The 12,086-nt window shown below is 38.3% G+C and overlaps 1 protein-coding gene across 1 annotated transcript in view; it reads right to left on the reverse strand.

Moving 5' to 3' along the window:
- The window catches only part of TCF4 (transcription factor 4), a 324,640-nt gene that overhangs the window by 33,042 nt on the left and 279,512 nt on the right, over window positions 1-12,086 (reverse strand). Inside the window, 2 exon segments of the mRNA XM_038402319.2 lie at window positions 1,289-1,367; window positions 2,733-2,800. Coding sequence (XP_038258247.1) covers window positions 1,289-1,367; window positions 2,733-2,800 — 147 coding nt within the window.

The following is a 12,086-nucleotide window of genomic DNA, read 5'->3' on the forward strand; positions in this document are numbered from 1 at the left end:
TGTCTATGTGAGATTGACAGGACCTTCCCATATGAATTCCTTGGTCTCATAGGACCAGAGGGGGGCAGCAGGATGCCTGGTCAGCACTGAAACAGATCCAGTGCTGAGTCCCCCAAAAAGCTAACATAGGTAGGTTAGATCAAGAGCCTCTCAGATATAGTTATATGGTGAGGGAGTATTTAAGGCTCTTGTGGGAAAGTCTCAAAGGTTCGTATAATCTGAATTAGCTTCATATAGGTGCCTACAATTTCTGATGCTCATTAGAACTTAACTACCTCTGAACCTTTTCAGCTTAGGCCTTCACTAGTGCTAGTATACGCCTCCCACACTGAAAATTCAACTACTAGGGTTATTTAGAAATAAAACTATACCATCAAAATATCTGTATCTTTAGAATAAGGACATCCTCAATTTCACTGTGTACTATAAATGAATTAAGCTTACTATGGTTCTTTGCACACAGCCACATTTTACGGGCCAAGTTCTGGCAGGCACTTTGCTTAGGACCCTGAGGTCTTTGTCTACACAACAAAGAAAAACCTGCGGCTGGCCTGTGCTAGCTAACTTGGGCTTGTGGGGCTGTTTCATATCTGTCTAGACTTCTGGACTCGGGCTAGAGCCTGAGCTCTGGGACCCTCCCAACACAAAGAGTCCTAGAGCCCAAGTTCCAGCCTGAGCCTGGAAGTCAACACAATAATGAAACAGCACTGCAGCCCATACCCCATAAGCTCAAGTCAGCTGGCACGGGTCAGCCACGGATTTTTCTTTGCTGGGCAGACATACCCTGCAAGAAAACTCATGGAAAATAGAGTGACTGAGGGAATACGGTTCCCCCAAAAGGTACAGAAAGGCTACTGTGTAAAATCTTGATAACTCCTTTCACAAGTGACCTGGCCTGTGAGCTAGGAGGTGTGGTCTAAATCCTTACACATGTCTACCCTCTCTCGGAACATTAGGAACAATCTGCACAAGGGTTTATGGGGGTTGCCTGGGGCCAGAATATGGGTGTCTATTAACACTGCTTTTTTTGCAGCAGGTAAAGGCATCTATTTAAAAGTCATTATGACCTTCTCTTCATGTTGACCAAAATATGTCTTTTATAAAGTATTTCCATTCATCTCAGTGAGTACAATAGTTGGCCTGTATGGACGTTGTATTTATAAGAAAATAGCTTGATGCTATTGTCTGGATGTAAATCACACATCCAGTTACAGCAGGAGTTTATTTAAATACCTCCTACCAAAAATATGTTGAAATGTTCAGTAAAATAGAATTGTAATAACAATACCTGAGAGAGAAGGGGGAGAACCAACAGGAGTTGAAGGATTTGATGAAAAGCTGTTGTTGGTGTGATCTGGAGAATAGATCTTTAAAAGATGATAAAGAATTAATCTAAAGCCATCACAAACTGATGCAGAAAGAAATATGGAATTCTTATGCATTCAGTCCATTTAAATGAAAGCAGGACAGGTTATAAAGCCTATTACTTTCATCTTAACTTTTTTTAAATAAAGACAAAACTTAGATGTAGGAAGCCAAACACTAGAATTCTCTTAACTGAGACATCTTAATGGAAACAGACACTTGCCAATTAAGAGATGGTTCTGATTGCCACAGGCTCTTTAAGGTACATGATGGTGGGTGTGTACGTTTTTATTTCACAGATTGCTTTAAGAATGAGCATTGTACAAAGCCTTACATTTCTGAAAATTATACTATGGTAAAATTAAATCCTTTAGCAGCCCAAATAGAGCAAAGGGAACAACGGACAGCATAGCTGCACAGTGGGTAATTTAAACAGCAAACACCAAAGACCACTTGTCAATAAGTATGATAAGACAAGACCAGGTGTGCGACTTGAATGGGTGGGGTGTGCCATTTAACTGCTATTTAGAGTCAGTGATATGCAGTACACTGAATTTGCACAATGGGGACTGCCCCTGTTAATCATGTATGCCATATACCAGGAACCATTTAAAAGTGGATTCTGTACTATATCTGTCATTCCGGGCAACCTATTGTCTTATTTTTTCATCTTTTTAATGAAACATCTGCAGAATATGCAAAAAAATTAACTCTCATGAGAACTCAGTGGAACCCACTCTGCCCAGAAAATAATTTACATTGGTCCTTATTAGAAAGTCAACACATGCAACAGTAACTGCACAGTGATAACGGAGGTGCATCACTATTTCCCTTTACTTAGAACAGGAAATGTGCCATATACCTCAGGGACCACTGTGAGGAAGCTGCTGGTTAATGCTGGCTTTTTAATGGTGACCACTGTAATGGAATAGATGGAAACTAGGGTGGAAAATATAAAATCTGAAAGCAAAAGAAAATCTAGATGAATACTGTTTGCAGATCATTTGATAACACAGAACTAAATCTATCACTGATTTTTAGACAACCTCCCTCCCATTGTTTTTGATAAGTGAAGTGTATGAAAGATTGAAGGACATGGCTCCTAGTCATTAAGTGCCCAAGAACAGTATACGATTTCCAGTCATTAATTTCTTTTCTGTTATAAAATTAACTCTAAAACTTTTTTTAAATGTAATTTCACATTGATCATTAAATATTTCAACTGATAGTAACTCAAAGCTGATGACCTCTGAGATCAAATCTCTCCTGTTTGCTGTTCATCTTCTTAAAATCCAGGCATCCATTGCTGATTAAAGTTCACACTTCAAAAATGGTAAACGTGTAAACCAAAGTAAATATTTCCTTACAGAGGCAAGTGCTTTCCCCAGTGCATCACCAGTCTGTGAGCTGCCTGCTGCCCCACTTCCTCTGTTTGCTGAAAAACAAAAGATTGAGTGTAAAAACAGGCTGTGAGATGTCTGAGTTTTCTATTCCTGGTCCACTTAGTCATAATTTAATTGCATTATAATGCTAATTACATCACATTAATCTTTAATTGCCATTAATTTGTTTGCTAAGGTAGATATCAAACATATTCATATTACGATTTTGGTGACAAAATATAAATTTGACATCTTTGGGGCTTTTAAAATATACTGCATATTTCATACTACTTGACCATACAGCTTTATGTTTTCTCAATGAATGGCAGTCAATGGTAAAGAATAGTCAAAGATATGAAGTTCGTAACCATATAAGCCTATGTAATATGTAATCTTGTGTTCAAAAATGGCTGCTTTTCTTTACCCTCTAATACAGAATCATATTTTCTACCAATGAAAGCTTACCATATTTACATTCTAAATCATTCCAAATAAATACATTATGGCACTTCACAGCACCTTTCTTCTTTAAGAATCCCAAAGCACTTCTTAAAAGCATAAATGCTGTATACATTACATGCAAAAAAATTGCATTATTCATTGCCTCATTCAGTGCACAAGCTGGACATTGCTCACTTAACGACCAGCTATTGCTTTTGTTTTCTCTTCATTCAATGTGTGGCCCTTTGCCTTGTTTACTGCAGGCTATTAGATCTTGCTCTGAAGAAAGAATTATTAATTTCCTTGTGGGATTTTCTATGGCATTCATCACTGCAATATCAGAATGCTTCACACATACTAATAAATTTATTTTTACAATGCTCCTGTGAGATGAGTTAGTATTATCCCCATTTTACAGAAGAGGAACTGAGGAACAGAGAGATAAAAGTCAAAAGTACCTGCATTTTCAGTGTACTTAGCATTATATGGCACATATGTTCAAAACAAAACTCTGAAAGTCAGTGTACTTTAACAGCAGCTGTGAGTGCTCAGCACTTCTAAAAATCAGACCCAGAAAATAAGGAACACACAATTAATGACCACTGTGGAAAATCTGATTTAAGTGAGTGGACTAGCATCACATAGGAACTATGTGGCACTGGCAAGGATAGAATCCAATTCTTTAGAGCAGCATTCAACTGCCTTAACTGTGACACCAGACATTTTCTTCTCTCCCTCATTCACTACATATCTTCCAACTTCTGCAACAAATTAAGCAGCGTTTCTGCAAACAGCCTCATTCACTGCCTCATAACCCTGCTCCACCCACATAGCATGCCCAGCCCCGGCTGTTCTGTGCAGGGAAGCGGGAGGGGGAACTCCGTCTCTGTCCTCCCCCCAGTGATTTACCTCTCCTCCCAGCTGCCCAAAGGAGGCCTCTGAGCTGCCGAGGGAGGGGTGAGTGAGTACTGGTGCAGCTTCTCTTTGCAGAAGCCATTTTCTGTATGGAAGCAAAAGGAATCTGCAGGGATTGGGGATATTTTTCTGCTGCGCTGCAGTGCCGCAGAATTTCCCCAGGAGTAATGGTTACCTCAGTTCTATGATCATTGGCTCAGCCATCATGCCTGCACCCTAGCCTCTCTAGCATTAACTTCAACACAAACTTCCCATTGGAATTCTATCAATTAGAAGGTGATCATGCTCCAGTGCCATCCTTTTCAATCTCACAGATCTCCAGTGGTATGTCATACCACTAGAGGGACTTTCATAGGCTACATGATGTAGAGACACTGCTTTCCTCATGCATCCTCTGCTCAGTTTTATGTCCATTGGTTCCCCTCATCCCACATATCGGAAAGGAACTTACAGACTTGTACTAGAAAATGTATGGGATATGCATTTAGTCATTATGCCAGATAGATAAAATAGGTAGCACAAGTTCTAAAACTCTAAGTATTTGCAATAGTTGAAATGTGTTTTCATCTACACTGCTCTACTATGAAAGGTGGGCAACTATCAGTAAAGTAGCAAAGTAAGAAATCCTCTTAAAAACACTATAGAGCAATTTTAAACTCATGCACCATACATACACCTGATCGTTAAAGATAAACTTTCATATTAGAGAAAACGTGAGAAAAAGGGGGTATTTAAACAAAACAGAGATAGCATTGCAAATTTTTGGATCTTTGCCTCACACTCACTCCCATTGCTTGCTTATTCAGTGAAGTCATCAACATGTATTTATGACATCAAAGCCCACACCTAGGGAAACAACGGTGGCATGACAAAAACGGATCATGATGATTGCATCATGAGTAATCATGACTTCCCTGAAGGAGTAAATAAAAGGTACAGAAGGGCATTAGGGGAGTAAACCTTCATTTTAAACTAGATATGCATTGGATATTGTGTACGATCAGCAATCTGCTGTAGCCTAGGTTTTGTGTGGAAACAGAGAATGGCTCTTTTCACCCTCCCACGAGCAGCAAGATTACAAAAGGGAAGTCTTCCTGCATCCAACACGAGCATCATCCCCAATTTGTGATGCCTAATCTCCCTTATGAAGTGTAGCTTCTCCACCAGAAAAAGATCTCCTCTACCCAACTGGAGGCACAAGCGCTCCAAATGAAAAAATGTTGATACTTACTTCCTTGTCATGTTACCTGACTCCACCTCAAAACTTGAAAGCATTCTACATGGTTCCCTCTATCATCAGAGGAGTTGTTTCTGCCACCAAGTGGTTGAACCTCTTTCTGTCCTGAAATCACTTCCAGGAAAAAAAGAGTACTTGGTGTGAACAAGAACAGTATTTTGAATCTATTTTCCTTTTACAACATGGAAGGTATAATTAAAGTGGGAATATCATAGCTTGTACGTTTTAACTTGACTAGGTAAGCGAATATCAAGTGAGAAGGAACTGCTCTGTATCTCAGTTTATAAGAGCATAGTGACAGCTCTGCCTCTATCATTGCAGTACCAAAAAATACACCTCTGGTAATTAGCAAGTGTTCTAAAAAATGTAAGAAACACAAATGAAATGTCAACAGTTTTATCTTTAACTCAGGTATACCTGAATGTTTTCCCCAATGTTAAAGCCCTTTTCAAGGGCTAATGTCTTTAGCTGAAGGAGATTTAGATTAACTTAATTTAGAAATGTTTCTATAGTGTTGCTTGCACATACATCCTCGCTTGCTTTATTTTTTGGTAATATTTTTACTCATTATTGTACATGGGAAAAGTAAGCTTATAGGCCAACAGTAGTTTATTTGTGATCTCAGCTTAGTTTGAAATTAGGTCTGCAAAAAATACAAAGTTTTATGATTTATTCCTGTGAATTACAGTGGAAAGTAGGAAGTTTTTACACTCACACTTAATAACAAAAAATGTAAAGTCAATAGATAGAACATAGTCAATGTAAAGAAATAGAAGACCTGGTGTTAATTAGAGATAAGTGTTTAAGTAATGTAATGTAAATGGTGTAAATTCTAACCTAAAAGTTTGTAATTTGAATAATTTCAGACTGACATCTAGACACTGAGTCACATATTTCAGAAAGTGAACTATAAAACAAATCAAAACCTAAATACTCTGTACTTTCTTTCTGGATTTTTTTGTTTTAGAGAAAGTGATTCTCTATTTCAAAAAAAGGCAATGAGAAACTCTTGTTTCAGATCTTCACAGAGAATATGAACTCCAATAGTTTGCTGTCTCCCTATGTGTGGAAATCCCATTTGTTAACCGCAAAGAACCGTTTGTATATAAGGAGAGCAATTTCTCAGAGTCACAATATACTATTTAGAATAGCAGCCGTGTTAGTTTGTATTCGCAAAAAGAAAAGGAGTACTTGTGGCACCTTAGAGACTAACAAATTTATTAGAGCATAAGCTTTCATGAGTTACAGCTCACTTCAAATGCATCTGATGAAGTGAGCTGTAACTCATGAAAGCTTATGCTCTAATAAATTTGTTAGTCTCTAAGGTGCCACAAGTACTCCTTTTTTTTTTTTTTTGCAAATATACTATTTAGATTCTTTAGGAGAATTTAACCCACTGATTAAGATTAAGGTTGCATATACAGATACAAAACTCTGACAAAGTTGCCAATATTACACTACTTATTGATAAGAACAAAGGAATTCCCACTATATACTGCATGCAAGAACTTTGAAGACTAGCAGCTATGAGAGATAGTAGAGAAGGTGAACAAGCTAAGGGAACTGACAGATAACTCTGCCCTAGAGATCAAACTGGACACATCCAGACTTTGAACTCGGATCTGTTCCTGAAAGAGAAGATTTCATAGTCTGAGAGTAAATGTGATGTGTGTACACTACAAGTGCTACAGTGGAACAACTGTAGCCTGGTAGCTACACTGCTGTAGTATAGACACTTGCTACAGTAATGGAAGGGTTTTTTCCTCCACTGTAGTAAATCTTTGACAGGTGGTACCTAGGTCGACAGAAGAACTCCCCTGTCACCCTAGTGGTGTCTAATATAGGGTTTATGTTGGTTTAACTACATTGCTCAGCAGTGTGCAAAATTCACACCCCTGAGCAACGTAACTAAGTTGACCTAAGTGTTAGGTGTAGACCAGGCCTGAGATTACTATAAATAAATGGGGCTATTGTGTATTTCTTTCTATTTCTCAAATAAATTAGTATTTTATTTAAATGTAAACTAATCTTTTGTTTAGCTATTATGATGATAGTGCTGACTGAAAATTGTAGACGACAAGAAGATCTCTACCCTTAAGGGAGTAAGTGAAAACAGACATGGCTAATTTCTTTAGGAGTACATAAGGTCCTAATAAGAGGTTCAGTATGGTCTATGGTCTGACAGCAGCTTGGTGTCTGCTTAGCACACTGAGCCCCATGGACTTCAGGGGTAAAAGGACCAAGCCCACAGAGATTGTTTTGACAATCCCTAGATGTAGGACAGACACCAAATTGTACAAGAGGAAAGGAACAGTTAACTCATGACATCCCAGATAAGCAGATGACCTGCATTATTGTTCTTTCCCTTTACTCCTTTTTCATTCATTAAAATATAAAGTAATTATTAACAATTTAATATATTAAATATAATTAATTACACATTGAAGATATACATGAGGTAGGTTTATTTGTTTTGTTATACAATGAAATTGGGATGCTTAAACAACTGGAATGTAACTCCAACTTTTGTAAAGAACCACCACTGGTATCTTAAGTCGTGCCCTACACAGAAGAACGCTATATGAAAAATAAGGAGGTGCACTAGGGCTATGCTTTGTGGTGAGGTCACAAGAAAAATTCCCCTAAGAATGTGTTTTCCCAGACATTTTGGGAAACAAACACTGGGGCTGATTCATTTATATGTGAATCCAAAACTAAAAGTACTGCCCTTATCTAGCTGAATAAAACCACACACGGTCAAGAATGCTTTGTTAGAAAACAAAACAAAACAAAGCACCTCATACAAATAAGACAAGCTCCTGCTCTAAATGGGAAAGCAGGGGGAAGAAGACAGGGAATGCTCATCCTTATGCTTGTTTTCATTCTTACACCTCCAAGTCCATCTTGATGAGTGTACAAGCTTTAGAGTGGATACATTTTTCTAATATTCATTGGAACGTAAATTAATGCTCGTATTTATTGGTAGTACCAGTGTATACCTGAGAGTGCCCAAAACACACACACACTCTCGTATATTTAGGCTACATCCACACTGTGAACTAGGGGTGTGATGGCCCTGCACCTTTAAGCGGGGCGTGGGGGTGGGTGTTTGGCAGGGGCAGGGGGAGAGAGATGAAAACTGCTGTAAAAAGGCATCCGCGTGGTTGCTGACTCATCCCCTGGGAATGCAGGGTTTAAAAGGGCAGCTCAGCATCTAAAGCCTTCCTTTTTACATGGACCAAGACTGAAACAGAAGGACTTAAGAAAGAGGTGTTAATTAAAGGAATGAACCGTGGCCGGTTGGGGATTCCTATGATTGGTATGGCAAGGAGCCAACCCCCCATTCTAATAGCCTACCTTAACCCTCCTATGAGGGGGTTGGTGATGGATGGTAAGGTCCCAGCAATGGATTTGTTGGAAGGACCTAGAGGGAAAAAGAAGGGGAGCTGGTGGGAGCCCCTGAAATATGGTATGGTCCCAGCAATGGATTTGCTGGAGGGACCTGGATGGAAAAAGAGGGGGAGCTGGTAAAAGCCCTTTTGGTAATTACAGAATAAACACGGGGCTACCTGTACGGCACACTTTTATCTACCGGGTAGTCCCAGACATCTAATAACAACATTGCAGCCTGACTAAACCACCACATCATATGTCTCCTGTCCTTCTTTTGGCATAGCCAGACAAGGATTCCCCTGCTCACGTATATATACACTACCTCTCAACAAGCTCGCATGAGTATCAACAGCAGCGTAGCTTTGAGCTACACAAATATGGATACACCAGCAGGGGAATCCCACCCCTAGTTTGTAGTGCAGATGTAGCCTTAGTCAAATCAGATTGGGATGGTCAGTACAGGGGTAGAAACATGGATGTAGAAGTAGCAGAATGACAAGGAGGAGGAATGACGTGTGATGGAAGGCACGAGCACCTTCACAAAGCTTTCTATTTTAGTGTTTAGTGTTACTGTTGTTGCTAGGTCTCTATAATCATTAATAGGCCCAGAGGATAAAGGCATGGATGGAAACCTGAGACCTGAGGATGGTACGAGGCTCTCGCTGAACTTTAGAGGAGGATGGTTTGTTTGAAAAATTTGTTGTCTGGGCTTCACTGTCTGAAATAGTTAAATGACTCTGAACCTGAATAAAGGGTTAGATTCAGTTAGCATGATGGACAAAAAATTGAGCCAGTTCTTATTTTCCCCAAATTAGATTGATTTGAATACATATATCAATCTCAGAATGCAGCCCTAACATTCATGTATGTTGCTAATAGATTGCTCAGTGACAGCACAACTTCACTGATGTTTCCTTGCCCTGCCAGCAATAAGGGCCATTGCTTAGATTGGTAGGAAGCTGGTGCTATTGCAGTCTGAGAGGCTGAAGAGATTGATGGAAATGCTATAGTCCATGGCTTTTGATTCTCTGTTTGAGGGAGGTAGAGCTCCTTTGATACTATGACCAAGTTTAGGTGGGATGAAGGAGAAAATGCCTTCTTGGAAGCTTAGGACTCCTCTACTTTACAACTGGATTTGAAAATGAGTAGCAAATGTTATTGCTCTAATTTTGAGCTATACTTCTATTTAACATACCTCTGCTAATATAATAAAGAGAATATGAAAGGCTTTTTCTACCCCAGTGACGGATGGATTCATGGTGTGGGTTCCTAACTATTCTGAAGAATACACCGGACCCTCGCTAGAAGGCGCATCTATATAGCATGAATTCGCATATAATGCGGTTGCGGCCATGGATCCCAAATTTAATTACTTTAATTGCAATTCATTTTAACGTGGACCTCGCTATAACGCGGTACCACACATGGATCCCAAATCCTGCATTCTAGCGAGGGTCTGGTGTATATATATCTATCCAATGTTATACTTAACTCCTTAGAAACCTCTCGGCAATTCCTGTAGGAACAATCCTGTATGGGCAGTGGGATGTACAAAATGATGAAGTAGTTCTTTTCCATTTCTAACTTCTGTGATTCAGATTGAAAATCTTGGATTCTTTGAATAAATTCCCAGGTACCTGTATCTTAATAGCTATAATTAAATCTAGAACACCTACTCTATGTAAATGACAGGACACTGGATGCACATCTATAATAAAGCATTCCATTAAAAAATCCAGACTTCTTATACTAGAATCCAAACTTATAAAACCATGCTCTTTTTGATTGGACAGCACTTAATATGAAGGTAGAATGGAAGTTATGATTTTGTGTAGAAGGAAATCTTAGCTCAACTTGGTATTTATAGTAGATGGATTTCCCAAACTATGAAGTATTGACATTATTGGAAAAAATTCATATTCCTCTTGAGCTATGTGACTGTTCATCATTTCACTATATCTGGAAGCTTTACAATCTTGTAAAAAAATAAAACGCAGTATTATGTGACTGCTCTAATAGCAAAATTACTGTGAACCCGAGGTCTCAAGGGGAAACACACACAAAGTTTCTATTAGAAAAGCTGTATATTGCAATGCATCATGTAATAAAAACATGTTATTAGAAGTCAAAGTAGCAAGGAGGATTAATACATGAATCAGACAGGTATTCTGAAGTAATCTTTTGCATATACTATATTAAATCTATCTTAATAACTGGTTGCTTAAAAATTGCATAGCTTTGGACCTTTGAAAAACACATTGGCAATACTATGCATAGGATTAAACATCACTTCTAGTCAATGTTGTCATGTATTCTATTCAGAAAAGTTTTTTTACCCAATGCTGTTCAAAAAGATCACAGGTCTTCTTCTGAATACAGCTGATCTTAAGTGCACAAATAATATTAATTACAAAAGTGTCTCTTCTAGATATATGGAATTTACTAGCAATAAATAGTTCTGTTTGCCTTCAAGAATACGTTTTAGGGATATTCAAGCACTTGCTGGACATTAAACACAACAAAAATCCCTTGAGGATCCGATTTTGCTAGGTAGCCCAATGGGACTAGCCACATAGTAAATACAGATGGTTAAAAAGCCTGAAAATATTTTGTAGCAAATTTTTAGGGCTTTACTCAAAAATTGAATTTTCATCAAAAATGCTAGTTGAAATTTTCAAATTTAGAAAATTTTGACCTGCTCCAGTAGTAAATTACTAGTCAATGTGAGTATGGGTGCCCAATTCAGAAACCGTCTGCTTAGGGCCTGAAGACTGGATTCAAAATGAAATATATTCATATTCCATTCCCCAAATGTTCTGAGTCCCTACATTGTTATCTTTAAGGCTATTACAAAACCAGGCACTGACATTCGACGCATTAAAACTGCTGCTATCAGACCTTTTGTGCGATAATGATTTTTGCATGTCACACTCACAAAAAAGCAAGGAACACATTGTAAAAGAAGACTTCTCAATAGAATGGGAAGATTGAGCACAGAAATCCTATACTGTAAAGGGATACAATTATCTCAGACAGTGACAAATGAAGAAGAGACTATTAAATTTTTCCTTTGTTTAGAGACCTTGAAAAATATGATGCCCATGTGTTAATACTTGAACTCACCCTCCATTCTTACTGAATTAGTCCTGCTTAAAGTCATTTTATACAGAATCATGTGTGTAATCTGAAACATGTGTCAAACTATGTGTTCCCTAGTTACCAAGTATTTAATTAGCTTTATTTGTTCTTTGTGATACAGGCAAGCCAATATTTCTTTATTTCCTGTATTTAAGTCTGAACCAGAATATGCCAAATATTTAAGAAAGTATACAGATGTATGCTATTAATTTACA

Source organism: Dermochelys coriacea, chromosome 5 (genome assembly GCF_009764565.3).
Source record: "Dermochelys coriacea isolate rDerCor1 chromosome 5, rDerCor1.pri.v4, whole genome shotgun sequence".
Taxonomy (NCBI): domain Eukaryota; kingdom Metazoa; phylum Chordata; order Testudines; family Dermochelyidae; genus Dermochelys; species Dermochelys coriacea.